At 42.4% G+C, this 27,499-nt stretch overlaps 1 protein-coding gene across 10 annotated transcripts in view; it reads right to left on the bottom strand.

Moving 5' to 3' along the window:
• The window catches only part of ZNF81 (zinc finger protein 81), a 105,849-nt gene that overhangs the window by 41,051 nt on the left and 37,299 nt on the right, over nt 1-27,499 (bottom strand). Inside the window, exon 1 of one of the 10 annotated variants that reach the window (XM_044389388.3) lies at nt 17,189-18,398. The exons of 8 other annotated variants lie outside the window; for them this stretch is intronic. In XM_044389388.3, coding sequence (XP_044245323.1) covers nt 17,189-17,281 — 93 coding nt within the window. In that variant the 5' untranslated portion in view covers nt 17,282-18,398. Of the gene's footprint in view, nt 1-12,998; nt 13,273-17,188; nt 18,399-27,499 lie in introns of those variants that run through there. One more of the 10 variants, XM_057311209.1, reaches the window with a different exon arrangement.

Here is a 27,499-nt window from a genome sequence, read left to right as displayed (position 1 = left end):
GTCATTTGGGATGCTGGCTTGGACACTGCATTAAGTTTTCTTTTCTGTCCCAGTGGAGTTGGAAGATCCTCTTCCATGGGTCTCTCATGCTCTGCTGGCTTGGACAAGAAAGCAAGCTCTAAACACTTGTTCCCTGGCATTTCTCAGGTTCGTGTGTGTGGCAAGCAACTTTGAGGCTGGCTTGCAGGCTGCTAGTAAGCAGCAGATTACCCGGAGCTCTGTCGTGCAACCCACTGCCTGCACACACAGCTGTCAAGGACAACCTGAGTTCCAGTGGGAGAACTGTGGCCATCAAGGAAACACAAATCGAAACCACATTGAGATACCACCTTACGCCAGTTAGAATGGCAAAAATTAACAAGACAAGAAACAACAAATGTTGGCGAGGATGCGGAGAAAGGGGATCCCTCTTACACTGCTGGTGGGAATGCAGGCTGGTGCAGCCACTCTGGAAAACAGGATGGAGGTTCCTCAAGACATTAAAAACAGAGCTACCCTATGACCCAGTGATTGCACTACTGGGTATTTACCCCAAAGATACAGATGTAGTGAAAAGAAGGGGCACATGCACCCCAATGTTCACAGCAGCAATGTCCACAATAGCCAAACTATGGAAGGAGCTGAGATGCCCTTCAACAGATGAATGGATAAAGAAGATGGGGTTCATATATATGATGGAATATTACTCAGCCATCAGAAAGGATGAATACCTACCATTTGCATCGACAAGGATGGAACTGGAGGGGATTGTGCTGAGTGAAATAAGTCAAGCAGAGAAAGACAATTATCATATGGTTTCACTCATATGTGGAATATAAGGAATCGTGCAGAGGACCACAGGGAAAGGGAGGGAAAATCGGGAAGAAATCAGAGAGGGAGACAAACAGTGAGAGACTCTTGACTGGGGGAAACAAACTGAGGGTTGCAGAAAGGGAAGTGGGTGGGGGGGATGGGGTAACTGGGTGATGGGCATTAAGGAGGGCGTGTGTTGTGATGAGCACCGCGTGTTATATGCAACTAATGAATCACTGAACACTACATCAAAAACTAATGATGTACTATATGTTGGCTAATTGAATTTAAATTTAAAAAATAGTAAAAAATAAAAACATGGAGCTTTCCCTGTAACCAAAACAGAGACCCTTCCCCCCTTCCCTTAGAGTATTTCCTTAAGAAAACTGGTATTTGTAAATCCTTCCTCTGCCCCTTGGATATATATGTAAATCTTAAAAAAGGCTAAATAAGCCTTTTGTCAGCATTACAACCCAGGGATGTTTTCTCTAGGGAAGCCATTGCTTTCAAATGGAAACATCAAGGAAGACAGTGTTCCTATCCACCCCCCCCTTGTGGGGGAATTTGATTCTGCCTTTTAGATGAAGCAATTAACTGGCACAAATGGCCACTCCAATTACCAGGTGAAATTTAGGAGGAACTATGCAAGAATGTGTAGCAAATGGTGCCGTCAGGTCCTTTCCATGAGGACTAGCTACCATTTATCTTGAAAACATGCAGATAATGGACTATATCTGCTCCGCTACAAAAGAGGGTGAGATTTCTTTCTGTCTTTGCAATCTCTTTAGCAGATTACCCACAATGCAAATCAGTCTGGTTTAATACTCAGTAGTAAAATGCTTTTCTTTTTTTTTAACATTTGTAGAAAGAATTTCCTAGATTGCCAGATTTTATTTTTAATTTTCCCCAACAATCTGCTGATAAGGATGGGATGGCCATCCTGAAAGTTCCTGAACTGAGGGGCACCTGGGGGGGTCAATGAGTTAAGCATCTGACTCTTGGTTTCGGCTCAGGTCATGATCTCAGGGTCTTGAGATCAAGCCCCATGCTAGGTTCCATGCTCAGTGCGGAGTCGGCTTGTGATTTTTCCCCCTTCCTCCCCTCCCCCTCTGCTTCTACCTGCCCCACCCCCCCAAAAAAATTCCTGAACTGAGCAGAGCAGAAGGTGAATTATAAAATATCTCCCTTCTAGCTCTTGTGCATTTTTCAAATACTAGCTGGACAAATCATGCTCTCCAATTCTAGATCTTATCCTTGAGTAAACATGTATAATACAGGACCTAAAATCTATCAGGGTCACCACTAGTTTTGATGGTAGAAAAATATGGTAAGCCAGGAATGTTGCCTGCGGGTCTCTCTCTTAAAGAGCTAACGTGTCTCCAGATAGCATTTGGAATGGAATCTATGTGGAATGAGAATCCAGTATTACAGTGGCCTGAGGACAAGGCCTTTGGTTTGAGTGAATTGACTTGTCTGTGGTGGTTATTAGAAGGACCCCACCTTCAGGAAATGAATCACTTGTGTTCCTGGGATGAATCTCATTCCAGGGAAAAAGTTAAAAATTATTTGGAAAAAAAATGAGCAAAACCAAAGAAGAAATGAAAGAATTAAAGCCACTTTTTCTTTACCAACCTCTCCTCCTTTCTCTGCCGTCCCCACTCCCTTCCTTGCTCCCCTTCCCTTAGATATCTTTATCCCTTCCTGTCTCTAACTCCTGGTAAGAGGGAAGCTGTGATCTTTGAGACAGGCAGTTCTGTTCATTAGCAGATTGCCCTGCAAAGAGGGAAAAGGGCACAACTTTTTGAGCCAGTAATGAATTATGTGCCCTGTGTGAGGTCTGCGTGCCTCACGCCCCAGCTCTAATCTATTTCATGCTTCAGCTAGCCTCCCCCTCCAAGAGTCCCTTCTTATCCACATACCGTGTGGCTAGGAAAACAGAGATGGTAAAACAGCACCATCAGGGAATAATTGGGAACTTGGCTAAAAGGCTGTGTCTTCCTACGAAAGCAACAGGATAGAGAGTAGCAAGGGCAGTCACTTGGAAAAGACAAACCAAAAAGGTGCTAGGCTGAAAAATACCAACACGGGGATACCAAATCCCCCATACGTGACACCAGGGTGTCGTCTAATTCGACATTTTCCCTCATTCGGTGAGAAGACAGACAGCCCTTCCTTTTTTTTTTTTTTTAAGATTTTATTTATTTATTCGACAGAGATAGAGACAGCCAGCGAGAGAGGGAACACAAGCAGGGGGAGTGGGAGAGGAAGAAGCAGGCTCCCAGCAGAGGAGCCTGATGCGGTGCTCGATCCCAGAACGCCAGGATCACGCCCTGAGCCGAAGGCAGACGCTTAACGACTGAGCCACCCAGGTGCCCCGACATTCATGTTTTTTTAAAGATTTTATTTATTTGTCAGAGAAAGAGAGAGAGAGCGCAAAAGTAGGAGGAGCGGCAGGCAGAGGGAGAGGAGAAGCAGGCTCCCCTGCTGAGCAGGAAGCCGGATGCAGGGCTTGATCCCAGGACCCTGGGATCATGACCTGAGCCAAAGGCAGACGCTTAACCGCTGTGCCACCCAGGCGCCCCGACAGACAGCCCTTCCTAACCTCATAAAGTTGATGTCATTAAGAAGCTAGCTGGGCTCCCCAGAAGGGACTTGGAAGAGGAAGAATGCCCTTCTGCTCTGCCAACTTTACTCATCCAAGGCCGCCTTCTCCCGTGCCCAGGGAAGAGCCACAGAAGTTTGCACACGTACTTGGCAGTGCTTTTGCAGCTTACAAACCCCACACGTGGGGATGTGCAGCGGCTGCTGCACAGAATTCTGCAACCAGCAGGCTTTGCTTGTTTGGTGGAACAAGCCCGTCAGGACTGGAAGATGACCCCCTGCGTCAGGGGGTATCATGGCTCAAAGACTCCAACTATCTACTGCCAACCCCCCCAATCATGGAAAAACTAAGGGCTTGGGGTGCCTGGGTGGCTCAGTCGGTGAAGCATCTGCCTTCGGCTCAGGTCATGATCCCAGGGTCCTGGGATCGAGCCCCACGTTGGGCTCCCCGCTCAGCAGGGAGTCTGATTCTCCCTCTGCCCCATCCCCCTGCTTGTGCTTTTCCCCTCTCTCTCTCTCAAATAAATAAATAAAATCTTTAAAAAAAACCCTAAGGGCTTTGGGGACCCACTGAAAGGGGCTGCAAATGGCCACACTTGAATTCTTTCTAGCTAAAAGTGAGTTGAGAGAAATGACGGCAGTGTGCCCAGATGAGTGAGTTTCCTGTTGATGTTCATCAGCACTTTGAAGAGGCTTTCTCACAAGTTACTGCGAGGGATCCAGGAGCAGACCAAGGTCACCTGCTGGTACTACCCACCTCAGTCTCTGCCCAGGACAGACTATTGTTCAAATCCTCGCAGCAGCTGCTGCGTCTGGAGACGATCTAGAGAAAGATGATGAAGGAGAGAAGCGACCAAAAACCACTGTGTTAGCTGCTCGGTTACAAGTATTTTCTAAGGGAATGTCCCTACTCTGGACAACATGAGGGGAGCTGAGGCAGCCGGGAAAACTGTATGTCGTTGTTGCAAGAAGCCAAGACATTGGAAGAAGGTTTATAGGAAGAGACTCCAGAGGACAGAGATAAGAACAAGGAACAAGGGAATCGGGAGAAAACCCTCAGTCAGGGAATAAGAGGCAAATGGCTCAACACTGACCCGTGGAGGAAGCCTTGGAGGTGGGACCTGGCGAACCACAGGTTCAATAACTTCCCCTCAGGCTAAACTATGCTTGCCTTTTCCGGTAAACACGGACGCTGCTCATTCTGCAGTTCCCTCAGAAAAGTGTCACTAGCATCTAGTGGTAGGTCCACACTGGTTCTTGACATTTCATGGAAGCCTTCTATTTGTTCCTTTTCTTCCACGGTTTCCATACAGACAGGTCATGTGAGGAAGAACATGCTTTCTTACTTTCTCCTGTAAACCTAAGGGCAAGAGACCCGCTTGCAAATTTGCTGAGCGAAAGAAAGGCCACCATATTCGGAGCCCTGGGCGGAGTGCAGTGGTGCTCCCTGCAGAAAAGACAACCGATCTGGTGGCTCCATGGCTACAGAAAGAAAAGGGGTGTGGGAGACAGTGGCAGTCTCACTCTGTGCCGCAAAATACCCCACACTGGGACAAATCAATGCATTGCTTTGGGGCCCTAGAAAATAATGATATTGGTTCAATTAAAGGCCTAGAATTGTTCAAAGAACCTTACCAGAAATATAAGCTCTGGCTATGTGTAAAACAATATCCTTTGCTGAGAGTCCCATTAGAGAGAATAAAATCGGTTATGAAAAAATTAGAAAAACCAGGGATAATTTAAAAAGAGAATTCACCCTCTGATACTCCTATACTCCCAGTAAAGAAGGAAGGTAAATTTGATGAAGGTGGACCGTCACTACATAGATTTGTACAAGATTTTAGAGAAGTAAATAAATTTGTTGTTCCATTAACCCCTAGAGTTCCTCACCCAGCCACTACTCTGACTTTGGTACCAGAGACTGCAAAGTTGGTCTCTGTAATTTATCTGTGTTCTATTTTTTCTGTTCCTCTAGCTTATGAGTCTATATTCTTTTTTTTTAAGTGGTTAAGATGGCATATATTTTAAAAATATTTATTTATTTGTCAGAGAGCGAGCGAGCGAGTGCGTGTGCACACAAGCAGGGGGAGCTGCAGGCAGAGGGAGAAGCAGGCTCCTCGCTGAAGGAGGAGCCCCATGTGGGGCTCGATCCCAGGACCCCGGGATCATGACCTGAGCCAAAGGCAGATGCTTAACCCACTGAGCTACCCAGGTGCCCCATGAGTCTAAATTTGTAAGGATTTTACTTCTTAAGGACTCTAGTATTTATGGCAAGGGACTCTCCTACTACTTACTCAAAGCCACTTGCAGGAAAGCTTAGTGAAATCTGTCCCACTAGAGGAACTGATAATTATTCAATATGCAGATGATTTGCTACGAGCCTCTGAAACTAAAGAGCAATGCAAAACTGGTACTTTGGCTTTGTTACCATTCCTTGCTTCACTGGGGCATAGGCCTCTCTGGACAAATTCTAATCCTGCCATCCTGGAATAAAATATCGAGGTTATCTGTTGTCAGCTAAGGGATGTAATTTAGCAGATGAAAGGCTCTAGTCCAATAAGACATTCAGACAATTTGAGGGACTAGGAGGGTACCGCACCCAGTGGACCCCAGCTTCTGCGGGCGTTGGGGGGGGGCAGAACCTCTAGTGGGGCACTTGGATAGCGAGGCTGCAGAGTCTCTGATTTGGTCCCTAGGACCCGAAGAGGCCTGTGAACGACGGAAATTGGCTGTAGCCTCTCCCCCACCTTTGGAGATTCCAAATCTTGAAAAACCTTCCTGCTGGTCTTGCGGAACTTTAACTCCAAAGATGGGGTTCAACTATAGACCAACGGCACATTTCTCAGTTTTGGATGCTTTGGTGTGGTGGAAGCAGCCACCACACTTAGTGAAAAGACTCAAGCCCTTAGGTGGGATGGCTTGACTTTTCTGCACGTCCCACATGCTATGACAGCTACCTTCCAAGTATATAAGAGCCAGCATTTATTGGTAGCCCCATCTGACTGTGAATAAAGATCATTATCCAGTCCTACTAATCTTGTGCTTGGAAGATGTAATCTCCTAAACCCTGCTACTCTTCTACCAGATCTTGGCCAAAAAAGATGATCATGAGTGTATAACGGTAACGGACGGCACTAGGCAGCAATCTGAGGTTTCCGATATTCCTTTTCTTTTTTAAGTTTTTTTTTTTTTATTTGACAGAGAGAGAGACAGCCAGCGAGAGAGGGAACACAAGGGGGAGTGGGAGAGGAAGAAGCAGGCTCATAGTGGAGGAGCCTGATGTGGGGCTCGATCCCAGAACGCCGGGATCACGCCCTGAGCTGAAGGCAGACGCTTAACGACTGTGCCACCCAGGCGCCCCTCCGATATTCCTGTTCAAAGTGCATATTTGATAACATTTACTGATGGATCATTGGCCCGGGAGGAAAAGAGCCATCTTGAGGCTTTACGCATTGTGGCAACTGCTCAGGAAATCTTGGAAGCTTATGTTTTGCCTGGAATTAAATCGGCAGGAGCAGCCAAGTTAACAGCAGCTCTAGGACTGCAATTCGTGGTTTGGGACTTAAAAGTGAATCTATATACTGATAGTAAATATGCATTTGGTGTCTATTACGTCATAAGGAAAATGTGAAAAAAATAGGGGATCCCTGACTTCAGTGGGAACTGAAATATCTCGTGGAAAATGAATATCCCAGTTGTTAGTGGCTTCACAACTGCCCGCTCAGGTATCAGTAATCCGTTGCAAAGCGCATACAGGGCAGAATGACTGAACTTCTAAAGGCAAGGATTTCGCTGGCAGAGCTGTGGAAGTCACTGGTAAAATGTGGTGGACTCAACTTAGAAGCCCCACTTCTGACACACGAAGAAACTCTCATCCTTTTTTAAACAGATGCCTTCCAAAAGGAAATGGACAGATTAAGAAAGGGGCTAAAAAAATTCAACTGTACCATGGTTATTACCTAACAATATAATGCCTGGTCCACAGTCTTTACAAATTTGCTTGGTATTGTTGGGTCATCAACAAAATCAGCCAAGTCAGAGAGGGATTTTAAAGGCCTTAGCCTCTTACGACGTTCACCAAAAAGATGAACTTCTTCAAAACATATTAAAGAGGAGTGCTCTTTGTCAGCAGAATACTTTCCAGGCTGTTCCCAAGGTAAGCCGCAGAAGTTTTCCCCAACCAACTTTACCAGAACCTGGTGGCAGGTGGATTTCACAAAATCGATGCCTGCCGGAAAGATAAGAGGTTTTGTCTAGGTATGAAATGTGTGATGTCAGGAGAGCCTGAAATTTTCCTTTCTTCAAAAGCCAATGTGCAGGCAATGGTAAACATTCTTTTAATAAACAGAATTCCCACTTTGGGGATACCAGAGCGTACAGAATCAGACAGAGGAAGTCAATTTATTTCTACTCTTATTTAGGGAACGATGCAAATGATTTCTATAAGCTATCACACAGTCTGTCATTCTTTGTTCTGTGGACATGCAGAACAAATGAATCAAACTCTAAAAAAAAAAAAAAAACCACTGGCCAAAATTCAGTGTCCAATTAGGGTAAAAATGGCCTATGGCTTTATCACTAGCTTTGTTAAAAATCAGAACCCCTGCCAGCAAGCACAGAATCTCTCTCCTTAAACTTATGGTTGGCAGGCCATAAATTTTGGTGTGAGACCATGGCCTGTACCTAACTGAATCCTCTCATAATCATATTCAATACTTAAAAGGGTTTCTCTCTTCCCTAGAAGCTCTGGGACATAAAGTCATAAGAACCTGGAAGGACCCCCTGAAAGAAGTCTGCCACCTCTATCAACCAGAAGATGGAGAACCATCTATCACGCTAATGAACGTCCATAGAGAGCCGGGTAGCCATACTTATATCAGGCAAACTAGATTTTAAAACAAAGACTGTAACACAAGATGAAGAAGGGCATTATATCATAATTAAGGGTCTACCCATCAAGAAGATCTAACAATTGTAAATATTATGCCCCCGACTTGGGAGCACCGGAATATATCAATCGATTAATAACGAACACAAAAGACCTCATTGCTAATAACACAATTATAGTAGGGGACTTTAATACTTCACTTATAGCAATGGACAGATCATCTAAGCAGAAGATCAACAAGGAAACAAGGCCTTTGAATGACACAGTGGACCAGATGGACTTAACAGATATATTCAGAACATTCCATCCTAAAACAGCAGATACACATTCTTTTCGAGTGTACATAAGACATTCTCCAGAACAGATCACATACTGGATCATAAATCAGGCCTCGACAAGTACAAAAGAGATTGAGATTGTACGATGCATATTTTCAGACCACAACGCTATGAAACTTGAAGTTAACCACAAGAAAATAATGTGGAAAGACCACGAATACGTGGAGGTTAAAGAACACGCTACTAAAGAATGAAAGGGTTAGCCAGGAAATTAAAGAAGAAATTAAAAAATACATGGAAGCAAATGAAAATGAAAACATGACAGTCCACAATATGATTCCAGATTTCAAGCTATATTACAAAGCTGTAGGCATTAAGACAGTATGGTACTGGCACAAAAACAGACACACAGATCAATGGAGCAGAACAGAAAACCCAGAAATGGACCCACAGCTATAAGGTCAACTAATCTTTGACAAAGCAGGAAAATATCCAACGGAAAAAAGGCAGTCTCTTCAACAAATGGTGCTGGGCAAACTGGACAGCAACATGCAAAAGAATAAAACTGGACCCTTTCTTATACCATACACAAAATAAATTCAAACGGAATGAAAGACCTAAATGTGAGACAAGAAACCATCAAAATCCTAGAGGAGAACATAGGCAGGAACTTCTTTGATATCAGACATAGCAGCTTCTCACTAGACATGTCTCTGGAGGCAAGGGACACAAAAGCAAAAATGAACTAGTGGCACTTCATCAAGAGAAAAAGCTTTTGCACAGCAAAGGAAACAATCAACAAAACTAAAAGGCAGCCTATGGAACAGGAGAATATAATTGCAAATAACATGTCTGATAAAGGGTTAGTATCCAAAATCTATAAAGAACTTATCAAACTCAACACCCAAAAAACAAATAATCTAATTATGAAATGGGAAGAAGACAGAAATAGACACTTTTCTAAAGACATCCAGATGGCCAACAGACACATGAAAAGACGCTCAACATCACTCATCATCAGGGAAATGCAAACCAAAGCTACAATGAGATGCCACCTCACACCTGTCAGAATGGCTAAAATTAATAACACAAGAAACAGCAGGTATTGGCGAGGATGCGGAGAAAGGGGAACCCTCTTACACTGCTGGTGGGAACTCAAACTGGTGCAGCCACTCTGGAAAACAATATAGAGGTTCCTGAAAAAGTTAAAAATAGATCTATCCTATGATCCGGCAATTGCACTACTAGGTATTTACCCAAAGGATACAAAAATACTGATTCAAAGGGCACATGCACCCCAAAGTTTATAGCAGCATCATCAACAATAGCCAAATGTCCATCAGCGGATGAATTGATAAAGAACATGTGGTATATACATACACACACACATTCAAAAAGAATGGATTTTGCCATTTGCAACTATGTGGATAGAGCTAGAGTGTATTATGCTAAGCAAAATAAGTCAGTCAAAGACAAATACTGTATGATCTCACTCATATGTGTAATTTAATAAAGAAAACAGATGAACATATAGGAAAGGAGAAAGAAAAAGGAAAGGGGGGAAACAAACCATAAGAGACTCTTCACGATAGAGAACAAAGTAAGGGTTGATGGAGGGAGGTGGGTGGGAAATGAGCTAGATGAGTGATGGGTAATAAAGAGAGAACTTGTTGTGATGAGCACAGGGTGTTGTGTGGAAGTGATGAGTCATTGAATTTTACTCCAATAACCAATATTGCACTGTATGTTAACTAAAATTTAAATAACGAAAAAATAAGGTGGAGAAACTTGGAAAAAAAAGTTAATCAATGAAGACAACTTTAGATCCTATCAACCTGGAGATGGCACCTACATAACAAAGTTTACTAATTAGCCTTTATCTACCATTAATTTCCTCCTATATGTTTACCTTCCCACAGTTCGGTGGCACTGGAAGCCTAAAACTGTTTTGTTTTGTTTTTTGTCCTGTCATTTCTCCATTAATGTATTGTTCTTTGTTGCAGATGCTCTATAAGCCAGAGTTCTAAGCTACCACTTTGTGCTCCTCATTCTCCCTTGGGTATCTCCCATGTATACATGAGATACTAACATGTGTTAATAAACTTCTTTTTGTTTTTCTCTTGTTAATCTGTATTTTAGTAAGGGGCTCAGCCAAGCACTTAGAAGGATGAGACAAAAATTAGTTTTTCCTCCCCTGTAAGATATTCTAGTGAACTTACTACTATTCCCATATACTGCCTTGCTGTCCTAGTAACAGTAGGGTTATTTCAATTATTTAAGAATCACGTTTTACTAGAAAACAAACATCTTATTTGCTACACTGCTTTTTCCGTACTTCCGATAACGGTCTCAAAAATTACATATCTCCAATCTATTCCATATTGTATTCCCAGAATAGACATGATGTGGACTTGCAATTCCAACAACTCAATTATTGGCAGACTAAAGGTGGAACCATCTTCATTAGTAATTTTTTATAATACCAAAGTAAAGTAACTAATAGGCATCAAGATACTGAAGCCCTAAATTCGACATACAATGTTCTGTTAACTGGTTTGATCAAAAGGATTTTTACAGAACAAAGAAATCCTTTAACTACACTACAATCAAGAGAACTGTAGGCGTAACCCCATTAGCACATTATTCTCTCACCTTTACTATGGTAGGGGTTTGGTTCAACAAAACTACTAATAGCTATAAGGAGAGTGATAGTAAGCTACATTCAAACTGGTGGAAATCCAAGACCCCTCAAGATTCATATTTTTATATATTGCATATATATATAATATAAAGGTCTCCCTCCTATATTTGGAACATGGCAATACCCTGAGCCTATTTGAATACCCCCCCCAAGAATTACAGGTGGATAGTTTCTCTTAATATATCTGAGGACGATATCAGTTTTCACAACCAGACAGGTAATCCTTGAGTCCTCCCATTACAGAATCTGTTTAAGGGGCCTGTTTGGGGCCAGAGAAGGGCAAAAGAAGACTTATTAGAATACAATCCTGAGGGGAACAAGAATAGGCACAGGTACAGTGATCCCTTATGATACTGAGACTTTGCATAATAAACTTAGTGCTTTGGGAGAATTATAAAAACACACAACACAATCACAAGCTGGACTGAATCATATCACGCAAGATGGTTAAAAGCCACGGGAGCTCAAGGAGGATGGAGATGGAGAACATTTTGGAATTGGACTGCTTGGAATAATTTAACGATAGAACAAAACATCACCAGGAAGGTCTCAGAGCCACCCACTTGTACAGTCAAGAAGCAATTAGCTATCAAATAGCTCCATGACAGCATCGCAGTTCAGAGTTACAGGACTGTTCATATTGAAGGGAACAAACAGATATTAGACTATGACTACACCAGAAAGGAGAGAAGACTGGTGTAAAAAAGCATCTAATTAATAGGCAACAAAATCTGGCATTTCCATAAGGGAAATAAGTCAGTCAGAGAAAGACAAATACCATATGATTTCGCTCATATGTGGAATTGAAGAAACAAAAACACATGAGCAAAAAGAAAAAAGAGAGAGAAGGGCAAACGAAGAAACAGACTCTTAACTATAGGGAACACGCTGATGGTTACCAGAGGGGAGGTAGGGGGAATGGGGGAAATAGGGGATGGGGATTAAGGAATAGGAATACCCGGTGATGAACGGAAGTGTGGAATCACTATACTGTATGTCTGAAACTAATATTATACCATATGTTAACTAACTGGAATATAAAGAAAAACTTGAAAAAAAGAAGGAAATCTGGCATTTATAGAGACCACAGAAGATAGGTCTGACATCACTGGGTTACTTTTAGGATGCAAATTCTTTCCATTCCTAGTATGGATAAACAAAAGTGGATACCTATTATTCATGGAGGTTTGGGTGCCCATTATAATAATATAATTATTGATTTGGACCAATGCAAAAAATGGCCCATAGGCTGGGTTTTTCCTCAAGACTTAAAACAATTAGGGTCCAATACACAAAACACCGGAAATTCAATCTACACCCTTCAAAAAGTGTCTCGTAATAAATAACACGCTACATAATGACCATGGATGTCTTCGTGCTTTGCATCTGGGAAATCTTATTTGGGGAGACTGAACAACTAATGCATAATAAGTTATGTAAATGTGATGTTACTTACTGAATGCTAGGAACTCAGGAGAAATTCATCGGACCTTATAAGAAAAAACTCTTCGTTAAAAATTAGATTATCAGGGGGTGCCTGGGTGGGGCAGTCATTAAGCGTCTGCCTTCGGCTCGGGGTGTGATCCCGGCGTTCTGGGATCGAGCCCCACATCAGGCTTCTCCACTAGGAGCCTGCTTCTTCCTCTCCCACTCCCCCTGCTTGTGTTCCCTCTCTCGCTGGCTGTCTCTCTGTCACATAAATAAATAAAATCTTTAAAAAATAAAAATAAAGGGGCACCTGGGTGGCACAGCGGTTAAGCGTCTGCCTTCGGCTCAGGGCGTGATCCCGGCGTTCTGGGATCGAGCCCCACATCAGGCTCTTCCGCTATGAGCCTGCTTCTTCCTCTCCCACTCCCCCTGCTTGTGTTCCCTCTCTCGCTGGCTGTCTCTATCTCTGTCGAATAAATAAATAAAAAAAATCTTTTAAAAAAAAAATAAAAATAAAAATAAATAAAAATAAAAAAATTAGATTATCAGGCCTCCAGAGAACTACTGTTTAGGCTTGGATTGGGTGAGATTTCATAAGAAATTACAAAACAATACTTAATCATTTGAAAAAGCAAGCAAACAACAGTTTGTAAAAGTAATCTGTGAGAACGGGCAATTTTTGCACACAGCTAATCAAGAATCTGCTTGAACTACTGGTAAAACATACTTAAAGGTTTATTCCCTAAGGCAAATACCACACGGATTTTTTCCACTCAGGCTATGGAAATTTTCATAATTGCTTTACTTTGTTATTGTGTGGCCTTGCTGGCTATTTAGGTGACTGCAAGCTGCCCAGAGAAAGGTAGAAACTTCAATGGACATAATTAGAAAATTGTGGGATTATTTTCTTTCAAGATTTTATTTATTTATTTATTTGAGAGAAAGAGAGCATGAGCGGTGGGGAGGGGCAGAGGGAGAGGGAGAAGCAGACTCCCCACTGAGCAGGGAGCCCTCAATCCCAGGACTCTGAGATCTTGACCTGAGCTGAAGGCAGATGCTTAATGACGGAGCCACCCAGAAGTCGGAAAATTGTGGTATTATAAAAGAAGGGGAAATTGTAAGCGTTAAAAAAATTGGATTTTTCCCTGCTGTCAAAAGGGAGAAAGACCTTTTCTTCCCTCTCTTTTCTTTGAGCCTTTCTTTGAGACAACTGGTCTTTGTAAATCCTTCCTCTGCCCTTTGGATAAATCTTTGTATCTGTATATAAATCTTTAAAAAGGCTAAATAAGCCTTTTGTCGGCCTCACAACCCAGGAATGTTTTTCTTCAGGGCCTGGGAGCTATCTCCTTGAAAAGTAAACATCAAAGAAAACAGCGTCTTTATCTCCCCATCACTCTGGGAGCTTAGCCTGGGCACCTGGCTCAAAGCCCTAACTACCTGCTTGTCACAGAAACAGAAGCTTAATTTTGCATTTGAATAGAAGCAATTAAGGAGCACAGATGGCCGCTCCAATTGCTAGGTGAATTTAGGATGAAAGAATTAGAGTGAAACGTGCTTTCGAGTCCTCCTCAGGAGGACAAGTTATCATTTACCTTGAGAACAGGCACATAACGGACTCTATCTGCTCAGCAACACAAAAGGGCCGAGATTTCTTTCTGTCTCTGCAAACTCTTGAGTTAACTGCTTGTGATTTGCACTTCAATCTGGTTTAATGCTCATTCGGTAAAATGGTTTTCTTTCTATTCTCCATTTGTGGCCATTTCCTGGGTTGCCAGGAGATTTTATTTTAATTTTTTCCCCCTAACGTGCAACCAAGCTGATTCTGGCCACTGCATCTTCTGTAACAAAGTCTTTCATCGGGGCGCCTAGGTGGCTCAGTCAGTTAAGCGTCTGCTTGGCTCAGGTCATGATCCCAGGGTCCTGGGATCGAGTTCCATGTCCGGCTCCTTGCTCAGCGGGGAGCCTGCTTCTCCCTCTGCCTGCTGCTCCCCCTGCTTGGGCTCTCTCTCTCTCTCTCTAATAAAGAACTAAAATCTTAAAAAAACAAAACTAAACTAAACACCTGACCCCTGGAGGCCTTAAAACTCTCTAGCCTCACAGTCCCACTCTGGGGCAGGTCAATTCAGACTCAATGACTAACAAGATGGAAAGGACCGCCCCCGCCCCCCAAATCCTCACTTGTCGAAAGCAAAGAGTATATTCAAGAGCACAGCTGGCCTGGGTCCAACGGCATCTTAGCTTTATAGGAAAATGGGACAGCTCTCCCTCTGGAGGAAATGCATTTCCCACACTGCCAAGTGGAGCAGTGCTGCTGGACTAATGGGGCCCTTGATTCACAGAGGTTTCCCCAAATGCCTCGACCTATTCCACTAATGGTTTGTCCAAGCTGGAATGTAATGGTTTCCACTGGGCCCTGTCGCTCAGCAGGACCGAGAATGGGTGCGGGCGCGCCACTCAGCAGGCAGAAGTCAAGGCCACTCTCCTAACACTGGCTACTATTCCTTTTGATATGTATTGATCCCTGACCTAGTGCCAATGCCCAGCTGTTCAGTCTCCCGCTTGGAAGACTCTAGACTGAGAGACGGGACAGCCCTCTCTGGTATCGTGGACTGTGGAAACAAACCGTAGCTACTAACTGGAATGGTCTGGGTCACCCGCAGAGAGGCCTACGGGAAGGGTCCGTTCTCCGATGACACTGACTGGAATCAAGCTGCTGGTCCAGCCTCCTCTGCCCAGATTACTGCCACTGCCTTCTGCACCCACCACCACATTGCGCATGGCGACGTATCCGTCAGCATAGACGGGGCGCACATTATGGGACTCTACCTTTCTCGTGCCGAAGCTACCCCTGCGTGCCAAACTTGTTACTCCCCCCGCAAGATGACCAGTGGTGATGAGGAAGGGCACATCCCATGAAGTACGGCCCCGCCTGCTCGTGACAAACCGACTCTCTCACACCTCAAGCCCCCTTCTCAGAGCTTTCACTGGTGTTGCGCCATTGTTGACATTTTTTTCAGGCTAAAGTGTTACAGAATGACTGTGTGCCGGGTGTTCAGCTTTCTGCACTATTTGCAGCCTGAAGATGGCTCACCTTTTATTGCAAAAGCCACCTAACAACGGGCCGATAGTCAAGGTATTCAGTGGACCGTCACACCGGCCTCTGGTACTGTTGAGCACTGGAATGGGCCCCTCAAAAATGGACTCGGAAGAATTTCAGACTCTACCTCCCCCACCTCTTCCTGGTCCCTATGTCCTAGCAAGGCAGTTTGGTCGATAAATATGGCTGTCCCCAGAATAATCTTTCAGCCATTCCCTGGGTACTGATCAGAACAAAAGGTGTCAGGGGTTATATGGATATATTTTGACAATCTGGGATCCTGTCTGAAACGTTCCTGAGTATAATTTTCTTTTTTCACCTAACGGCAACCCCAGACTGTTAGGTAACCCTCTAGGTGGCAGCCCAGCCAGAAGGTGGGTAGCCTAAGAGATTGAAACTGAATTTCGGTTCAGCCACTTGAATTCTCTGGTTGGACTGACAGCATCCTAGATCATAAGGGTAATTACCACTTGGTTTGAGCACATTACGCACTGTGTCCTCCCACAGTGACTTACATGGGCCAAGGTACAGAATGTAACAGATCTCTGTCAATTTATAAAAATGCCCTTGTCCCTCCTGCACCTGACCCAGTCAGATGAAAAGTCTGGGGACTAATAGGAAACAGTTGGTGGGGGGAGTTGAATTTATAGTTACCACAACAGTCCAGAATGATTCTCTGTCAGTAGAGGGTGAGTAACAACACAGACCCTGAAGAGGGAAACACAGAAGACCCCAAGAGGTACAGAAAAAGGAGGGACATTAATGATCTTTGTCTTTCAGAATCCCCGCTGGAGACTTCCTCACAAAGGAAAGTGCCCTGTATACCTCCCCCAAACTGTTGCAAGGGCCTGAAATGTAACTATCAGGTCTGCCAATACGTGCAACCAGGATGTTATCACCTTCTCCTTAACCTTGCTGAGAAGTCTATCAAAAACAGCAGGGAGGGGCCCCACGTCCTGCACCTCACAAGCAAAACAGCGGTCAACACCTCTAAATGTCTCCTTGAACCACTTCCCTTAGCCATCACTCAGTAGTTCAGTGAGGCAGAAGAATGCCATGTGGCTGGTGACGTGGACACACGGGACTAGCCTCAAGTTTCCAAACAGTACTGAGAACCCTTGACAATTCTGAACTACTGCACCTGAACCCTGAAAATAGTGACAGTTAAGAAATAACCCCACCTGGGGACGCCTGGGTGGCTCAGTCGGTTAAGTGTCTGCCCTCGGCTCAGGTCAAGATCCCAGGGTCCCAAGATTGAGCCCCACACTGGGCTCCCTGCTCAGTAGGGAGCCTGCTTCTCCCTCTCTCTCTGCCTGCCGCTCCCCGTTTGTGCTCTCTCTCTCACACAAATAAATTTTTAAAATCTTAAAAAAAAAAAAAAGAAAGAAAAGAAATACCCCCACCTGTTTGTGCTCTTCCTCAAGAAGTGACTTGCCACCAAAAAAGTCATTCTTCCCATATAACTTAGATAAGGCTGGCTGACCACTCTTTCTCATGACTCCCAGAAGATTCTCAAATGACTCCCTTGTTTACCCATGACAAGGCTAAATGTAGACCTTTCCCCTTTTCCCCGAACCCGTGGGCAAGGCCAGAACAGACCCTCCAACTCCCTGTTCTTTGTCTCATAAATGATTAACTGAGATGAGAAATCAGTCCCTCTTAAACTAGGCAGACACAACGATAAACATTTCTTTTTCAGCTGACTGATCTGACTTTCCCTGCTTGCTAGAACAATCCCACCCATAGATCTCCCCACTATAACTTGTTTACTCCTCCCTGTGAAAGTAAAACACAAAACCACCCTGCCAAGACACTCCGATGCTCAGATCTTAAGAGCTCTCTCAATTGCGACAGCCTGAACAAAATCAATTTTCTTGCTCGTTCAGTTTTTGCCTGGGGCAGTTTGGTGCCGTGACTTGAATAGGACTGGAAACCTGTCTCCAGAACCCCATCTTCCCCACCCAGGTAGTGAGGCCGCTGTGAGCGCACTGTGTTCCTTCCCTGCCTGGTGATCCAGGGAGCCCACGATGAGCTCAGCTCCTGATCCCTGCGCTCTGGGCACCATCCGTGGTTGTACACTAAGGATATGATTTTCATTCTTCTTTTGGTTTTATATTGTTGCTGGATTTTATTTAACCTTGGTACTCGTTTGAAACTCAGTCCAGTTCTCTACCCCTTCATAAAACTCCTGCCAATTATATGCCTCACTGCTATGGCAACAATTCACTGCCTCCAAAAATAGCCTAATTTCATAACTAAGGACAACTGAGAACTCCAATGTCCCCGTTGGGGCATTTGAGATCTCCCTAAACGTGTTTGTTTTTGAAGCACCCTCAAATCTTGGGGCTCTAAGATCTGTTTTCACCAATGGTCAGCTTATTTCGTTTGGTATAAAGAGGTTGAAAAATGAGAAAATACCTCTAATCTCACCCAAACTGGATAGTCCCTTAAGGATTCTCTCTCACTACCAGTCCACCCCTCCTGCTCCTCGTTCACCCCCAACTAAACCTCACAACCCTTTCCTCACCAGAACCCTCAGGGGTGCCATCCCAGTTCTTTCCCCTACTCACTAGTCCTCCTTACTCTGTAGATTCTTTTTATCCTCCACTTCAGCCCCCACTCCCCCTCTTCTACCCTCTGTGGCTCCATGAAACTCTCCAGCTCCCAGATACCCACTCTGACCTAGATTACTGCCCTTCTCCGACTGTCCTGGAAGGTCAACAACTGAGTGCCTAGCTGAACAAGGCCTGCTCTTGTTCAGATCTGCATGCTACTCTTAAAGACTTTCCAGACCTGTAAGAACAGAGAAGAATTGATTTATATCAATTAATGAAACTGCTAGTGGGCCCCAAAGATAGACCTTCAAAAAAATCAGAATACCTCTGAGGCTAACATGCAAGTTAAAACCACAGGACAGAGCAAAGCAATCTACAGATTCAAGGCGAATCCCTATCAAAATACCAACAGCATTTTTCACAAAACTAGAACAATCTTAAAATTCATACGGAATCGCAAAAGACCCCAAATGGCCAAAGCAATCTTGAAAAAGAAGAACAACGCTGAAGGTTATCACAATCCCAGATTTCAAGATTCACCACAAAGCTGTAGAAATCCAAACAGTATAGCACTAGCACAAAAATAGACACGTAGATTAATGGAACAGAACAGAGAGCCCAGAAATAAACCCACAAGTATATGGTCAATTAATTTCTAGCAAAGGAAGCAAGAATATACAGTGGGCAAAAGACAGTCTCTTCAATCAATGGTGTTGGGAAAACTGGACAGCTACATGCAGAAGAATGAAACAACCACTTTCTAACATCATTCACAAAAATAAACTCAAAATGGATTAAAGACCCAAATGTAAGACCTGAAACCATAAAAATCTGAGGAGAGAACACAGTCAGTAATTTCTCTAACATCAGCTTTAGCAACATTTTTCTAGATACATCTCTTCAGGCAAGGGAGACAAAAAACAAAAACTTTTAGGACCACACCAAAATAAAAGGTTTTGCACAGCAAAGGAAAACATCAACAAAACACAAAGGTAACCTACTGAATGGGAGAAGATATTTGCAAATGATATATCCAATAGGTGGTTAATGTCCAAAATACATAAAAAACATATACAGTTCAACACCAAAAAAACAAACAGCCCAATTAAAAAATGGGCAGAGAACTGGCATAGAAGACATAGAGATGGCCAACAGACACACGAGAAGATACTCAGCATCACTAATCAATCATTGGTGAAATGCAAATCAAAATCATAATGAGATATCACCTTATACCTGCCAGAACGTTTAGAATCAAAAGACCAGAAATAACAGCTGTTGGGGAGGATGTGGAGAAAAAGGAACCCTCATGCACTATTGGTGGGAATTCAAGCTGGTGCAGCCACTGTGGAAGGTTCCTCAAAAAATTAAAAACAGAAATACCATATGATCCAGTAATTCCACTCCTGGGTATTTACCCCAAGAAAACAAAAACACTAATTTGAAAAGATATATGCACCCCTATGTTTACTGCAGCATTATCTATAATAGCCACGATATGGAAGCAACCTAAATGTCCACTGATAAACAAATGGATAAGGACGTTTTTGTGTATATATAGATATATATACACACACACACAGATACACACACACTGGAGTATTACGCAACTGTAAAAAGGATGAGATTATGCCATTTGCAACAACACGGGTGGACCTAGAGGGTCTTATGTTAAGTGAAGTAAGTCCATCACAGAAAGACAAATACCACAGGCTTTCACTCATATGCGGAATCTAAAAAAAATAAAAAGGAATAAACAAACAAAAGGCAGAATCGGATCTATAAATACAGAGAACACGCCGATGGTTGTCAGAGGGGAGGGGAGTGAAAGGATGGGCAAAATGGGTGAAGGGGAGGGGGAGATACAAGGTTTCCAGTTATGGAATGAATCAGGGGAATAAAAGTCACAGCATAGGGAATAGAGTCAATGGAATTGTAACAGCGTTGCCTGGTGACAGACGATAGCTACACTTGTGGTGAGCACAGCATAATGTATAGAAAAGTTGAATTACTATGTTGGGGAGAGACTTTTAGAATCCATTCCCACTGTCTTCCCCTCAAAAATTTATTAGTCAAAGATACAAGATTGCAGGGGCGCCTGGGTGGCTCAGTCGTTAAGCGTCTGCCTTCGGCCCAGGGTGGGATCCCAGGGTCCTGGGATCGAGCCCTGCATTGGGCTCCCTACTCTGCTGGGAAGCCTGCTTCTTCCTCTCCCACTCCGCCTGCTTGTGTTCCCTCTCTCGCTGTCTCTCTCTCTGTCAAATAAAAAAAAAAAGATACAAGATTGCAGACAACAAAGAGATGAATTGATCTCTAACTACAGACACAGATTAGAAAATATTTGAAAAGATTACCCCAGTCTTGCCTCTGAACAATCAACCTGCATCCACCTTGGTCACTAACTGTTCATGGCTTACAATCAAGAAATTACAGACATTATTCAAAAACATAATGTAAACTGATGAACCACTTTTCTCCCCTAAATACATACACTAGCTCAAAACCATAAGGGCTCCACAAGTCAACACAATACAAACCCATGACTTTTCAACTGAAATAATTAGGACACAAGCCAGGACAATCTGCTCCCCACATAACCTCCACAGACAGGGACACTCGCAGATATCATTATTCAAGAAAAAGAAAGGGGCACCAGACTTGGGATTTCCTGGCCCTAAAATACAAAAGGGAACAAGAGTCCCCAAATCCCTCTCCCCAGTGGCTTTCCTCAATGGGACCCTCCCACTTGTGCCCACAACTGACTCAGTGCGCGAGGGGAAATAATCATCCCCGAGCCATGGACATCCTACCACCTCGCTAGCGGAAGCAAGGCAACACATTCCACTACTAACACCTCTTATTCTCCTATTACCCTCCCTCGGAATATACAAACCATACCTGTGGTGGAACTGGGTAACGTGCAACATGACTTCCTTCCATCTAAACCTCCTTCTGTCTTACCAGGTTCTCTCAGTACCCAGCACAGGGTTCTGCTTAGCTCTACCACTGCAGGAAGCCCTCTGGGGAAAAAAACAGCTCTTTTACATGAACCAGGGAGCCATAAGCCTTCTATCTGTGTCCGTATGCGTGTTTATGTGTCTACAAGTAAGTAATATTTTCCTACCTCTAGGGAAAAATGAATAGTCCTAACATTCCCCCCAATTAAATAACTTGGAACTTCTAATACTTTCAATGTGCTTACAACAACATATTCTTCCAGAAACTAACTCAAATATTTTAAGAATCCAAGTTCTAATAACTGAAGTAAATCTTTGACTAATGAGACTACTTTCATATTGTCAGTTAATAAAAAAACAGCCATGTCTTCCACATTACCAGCAGCAAGTATAACACAAGCATGCTTTCTTTTTTATTGCAACCAGCTTTTATTTTTAATGATATAGAGTAGAGGAAAAAAGAAGAGAAAATATCCCAGCACATTATTTCTAAAGGGTACTGCTTCTAAAACTTTGGTTTCTATTACATTTGTGTGTGTGTGTGTGTGTGTGTGTGTGTGTGTACAGTGTGTGGATACAGTCAGGGTGTATATACGGTCACCATGTAAAATGTACTTCTCCCCCTGCATCATAGTTCAAAATGTTTGGAAAAAGACTCAACGAACCCTTTTAAACATGTTTGAAAGCCTTTGCTTTAGTTGCTGGATTGCCTGGAAGGGCAAGTAAAGCAAGAGGCTGTAGTGCCATTTTCCATTAGATATAGTATTTGCCTGAAGAATCTAGGATGTCTGATTGAAGTCTACAAACTGAGCAGCTTTCTCTGTCCATCAAGCAGCAGTATTGGGGAGGTTCTCAGCATATCAGTGCTTTGTGTACAATTGCCACCTTGCTTTTCATTCCAAATTACCATCAATCACAAGATCACTGACTTCTTTCCAGTCCCCTTGAGGCTAACGGACTCTTACTTACTCCTGTTAAGGGTGGACATGGCTAGGCAGAAGACCTGAAGAGACATTTTTCCAAAGAAGACATACAGACGGCCAACAGACACATGAAAAGATGCTCAACTTCACTCATCATCAGGGAAATGCAAATCAAAACTACAATGAGCTATCACCTCACACCAGACAGAATGGCTAAAATTAACAACACAGGAAACAAGAGATGTTGGTGAGGATGCGGAGAAAGGGGAACCATCTTATGCCGTTGGTGGGAATGCAAACTGGGGCAGCCACTCTGGAAAACAGTGTGGAGTTTCCTCAGAATGGTAAAAATAGAACGACCCTGTGACCCAGCAATTGTACTACTAAGTATTTACCCAAAGGATACAAAAATACAGAGTCAAAGGGATACATGCACTCTGATGTTTATAACAGTATTATCAACAATAGCCAAACAATGGAAAGAACCCAGATGTCCATCAACTGATGAATGGATAAAGATGATGTGGTATACATATACAATGGCATATTACTCAGCCATAAAAATAATGAAATCTTGCCATTTGCAATGATGTGGATGGAGCTAGAGAATATTATGCTAAATGAAATAAGTCAGTCAGAGGAAGACAAATACAGTATGATTTCACTCACATGCAAAATTTACTAAACAAAACAGATGAACATAGGGGGAAAAAAGAGAGGCAAACCAGAAAACAGACTCTCAACTATAGAGAACAAACTGATGGTTACCGGAGGGGAGCTGGGTGGGAGGAAAGGGGGTTAAACAGGTGATGGGGATTAAAGAGTGCACTTGTTGTAATGAGTACTAGGTGTTCTATGTAAGTGATGAATCACTAAATTCTATTTCCGAAACTAATATTACACTGTACATTAACTAATTGGAATTTAATTTTTTTAAAGATTTATTTATTTATTTGAGAGAGAGAGAGCATAAGCAGGGGTAGGGGCAGAGGGAGGGGAGAAGCAGACTCTCTGCTGAGCAGGGAGACCAATGTGGGGCTCCATCCCAGGACCCTGGGATCACGACCTGAGCCAAAGGCAGATGCTTAACGAATGAGCCACCCAGGCGCCCCTAACTGGAATTCAAATAAAAACTTGAAAAAGATAAAAAAGAGTGGACATAGCTATAGCACTAAAAAACTGAAATCCATGAGTGATCCAAGAACTTCCTTTCAAATGATTTTCTACATCAAAAATTGAGATTGAACAGAAACATACCTTTTTATTCTGCTTCGGTATATTCTTTCTAAATTTACCCGTGTTTACTGAGTGCATAACCTAGCATTACATCTACCAGAAGTTTAAGGTTATGACAAATGTAAATCTGTATTTAACCAAATTGAGCCATCATTCTGACAAACTTTACTTCACCGGTAATTATGTTTTGTAGTGTGTTAGCATGAAGATCGTTTCCAGTATCTTTAGGTAACTTATAACCTTAGACCTATGTTAAATTAAGTTAATGGATATCCATTAGATACCTATATCATTTAAAGGTAAGACAGAATACTGAAACATGAAGCATAACTTTAAGTTTACATACCTTTTGCATCTTATTTTTATATGGTACAGGGAGGCTACATATATTGATTCTGTTAATGAACATGTTCAGTTTTGCCAGTGTGAGAAGTTGTACTACAAAGGCTGTTAATGGCTATGAAAAACTGTGAGATGTGTATTTATAAGACCTGCTACTCAGCTATGAAATGTTGGTACAGGGCAGACAATTAAGTTATTTACAGCTCCTAGTTTTCTCTGTGAAATAGAAGTTATTGTAGTTAAAAGCTGTAATCAACAGGGGTGTCTGGCTGGCTCAGTTGGTGGAGCACACAACTCTTGATCTTGGGGTCGTGAGTTCGAGCCCCACATTGGTTGTAGAGATTACTTAAAAATAAAATCTTAAGATGGTAACCACTCTTCGCTTCCAAGGAGTTTACTAGCACAGTAATCATCAGTGAACATTCCTTGAGTTTGAGCAAGGCAGTACACTAAGCAGGAGACAAAGAGGCTTATTTTAACAAAAAAAATCAAAGCGCACCTAGGTAAAGGTCCAAACACTCCCCACTGCAATCAAGGAGAAACTCTGTAGAGGACTGACCTGTGGGGAAGAGCAGTGAAAACACAGCAGCAGAGTATACAGAGCATACACCGGAAACACTTTCTGAAGCACCAGGCCCTGGACAGTGTATGACCCCTTCTTAATATAGCATTACTCTCAGGAGCAGGATACATAACCAGCTTTCATAATATGAAAAAGGCACAAACCCAGACATAATGACAAGATGGAGAAATTCTCTCCCAAAGAAAGATCAAGAAGAAATCACAGCCAGGGATTTGCTCAAAACAGATATATGCAATATATCTGAACAAGAATTTAGAAGAAAAGTCATAAGAATATAGCTGGGCTTCAAAAAAGCCCAGAGGACACCAGAGAAACCCTTGTTGCAAAGATAAAAGACCTAAAAAGTAGTCAGGCCAAAATAAAATGTACTATAAATGAGATGCAAAACCAACTGGATGTAATCCCAACAAGTATGGAAGCAGCAGATGAGAGGACAGATGATACAGAAGATAAAATTATGGAAAATGATGAAGCTGAAAAGAATAGAGAAAGAAAAATATTATATCACGAACGTAGACTTAGGGAACTCAGCAATTCCATGAAGTGCAATAATATCCATATCACTGGAGTCCCAATAGAAGAGAGGGAAAAAGGGGCAGAAGGTTTATTTGAACAAACTATCGCTGTGAACTTCCCTAATCTGGGGAAGGGAACAGGCTTTCAAGTTCAAGAGGCATAGAGAACTCCCTCCAAAACCAACAAAAACAGGTCAACACCTAGACATATCAAGTGAAACTTGCAAAATACAAAGATAAAGAGAGAATTCTGACAGCAGCTAGGGACAAAAGGTACTTAACCTACAAGGGTAGACATATAAGGTTAGCAGCAGAGCTGTCCACAGAAACATGGCAGGCCAGAAAGTATGACATGAAATATTCAACGTACTAAATGGAAAAAATATGCAACCAAGAATAATTTATCCAGCAAGGCTGTCATTCAGAGTAGAAGGAGAGATAAAAAGTTTCTAAGACAAGAAAAAACTAAATGAGTCTGTTAACACTAAACCATCTCTGCAAGAAATATTAAAGGGGACCCTCTGAGTGGGAAAGAGAGAACAAAGCAACAAAGACTAGAAAGGACAATCTACAGGACAGCGACTTTACACGTAATACAATGGCACTAAATTCGTATCTATCAATAATTACTCCGAATGCAAATGGACTAAATGCTCCAATCAAGAGACACAGGGTATCAGAATGGATAAAAAAAAATAGGACACACATTTTAGACCCCTAAACACCTCCAGATTAAAAGTGAGGGAGTAGAGAACCGTTTATCATGCTAATGGACATCAAAAAAGATGGAGTAGCTATACTTACATCAGACAAACTAGATTTTAAAACAAAGACTGTAATAAGAGAGAAAGGACACTAACACATAATAAAGGGGTCTATCCATCAAGAAGATCTAACAATTATAAATAAATATTTATGCCCCCAACTTGGGAACAGCCAAATATATAAATCAATTAATAACAAACTTAAAGAAACTCGTTGATTATAATACAATGATAGTAGGGGACTTTAACACCCCACTCACAGTAATACAGATCACCTGAGCAGAAGATCAACAAGGAAATAATGGCTTTGAATGATACACTGGACCAGACGGACTTAACAGATATATTCAAAACATTTCATCCTAAAGCAGCAGAAAACACATTCTTTTCGAGTGCACATGGAACATTCTCCAGAATAGATCACATACTGGGTCACAAATCAGGCCTCAACAAGTACAAAAGGACTGAGATTGTATCATGCATATTTTCAGACCACAACATCGTAAACTTGAAGTCAACCATGAGAAAAAATGTGGAAAGACCACAAATACAAGGAGGTTAAAGAACATCTTACTAGAGAATGAATGGGTTAGCCAGGAAATCAAAGAAGAAATGAAAAATACATGAAAGCAAATGAAAATGAAAACACAGCAGTCCAAACCTTTGGGATGCATCAAAGGCACTCCTAAGACGGAAGTATACAGCAATACAGCCCTTCCTCAAGAAACAAGAAGAGTCTAAAATACACAACTTCACCGTACACCTAAAGGAGCTATAAAAAGAACAGTAAATAAAGCCTAAAACCAGGAGAAGAAGGGAAATAATAAAGATAAGAGCAGAAATAAATGATACTGACACAAGAAAACCCAGCAGAACAGATTAACGATTCTAAAGAGTTGGTTCTTCAAAGGAATTAATAAAATTGATAAACCCCGAGCCAGACTTATCAAAAAGAAAAGAGAAGGGACTCAAATAAATAAAATCCTGAACAAAAGAGGAGAGATCACAACCAACACCACAGAAATACAAATAATTATGAGAATATTATGAAAAATTATATGCCAACAAACTGGGCAATCTGGAAGAAACGGATAGATACCTAGAAACTTACAAACTACCAAAACTGAAACAGGAAGAAATAAAAAATTTGAACAGACCCATAACCAGCAAAGAAATTTCAGTAATCAAAAATCTCCCAATAAACAAAAGTCTTGGGCCAGATGGCTTCCCAGAGGAATTCTACCAGAATTTAAAGAAGAGTTAATACCTAGTCCTCTCAAACGGTTCCAAAAAGTAGAAACGGAAGGAAAACTTCCAAACTCATTCTGTGAGGCCGGCATTGCCTTGATTCTAAAACCAAAGACACCACTAAAAAGGAGAATTACAGGCCAATATCCCTGATGAACATGGATGCAAAAATTCTCAACAAAATACTAGCAAACTGAATCCAACAGTACATTAAAAGAATCACTCACCATGATCAAGTGGGATTGATTCCTGGGCTGCAGAGGTGGGTCAATACCCACAAATCAATCAAGGTGATACACCACATTAATAAAAGAAAGGATAGGTTTCATATGATCCTCTCAATAGATGAAGAAAGAGCATTTGACGTAATACAGAACCCTTTCTTGAGAAAAAGCCTCAAGAAAGTAGGAATACAAGGAACATACCTCAACATCAAGAAGGCCATATATGAAAGACCCACAGCTAATACCATCCTCAATGGGGAAAAACTGACAACTTCTCCCCTAAGGTCAGGAACACAACAGGGATGTCTACTCTCGCCAGTTGTTCAACATAGTACTGAAGTCCTAGGCTCAGCAATCAGACAAGAAA

This window comes from Ursus arctos, chromosome X (assembly GCF_023065955.2).
Source record: "Ursus arctos isolate Adak ecotype North America chromosome X, UrsArc2.0, whole genome shotgun sequence".
In the NCBI taxonomy this organism is placed as follows: domain Eukaryota; kingdom Metazoa; phylum Chordata; class Mammalia; order Carnivora; family Ursidae; genus Ursus; species Ursus arctos.
Note: the sequence above shows the minus strand (reverse complement) of the source record. Positions and strands in the feature narration are given on the sequence as shown.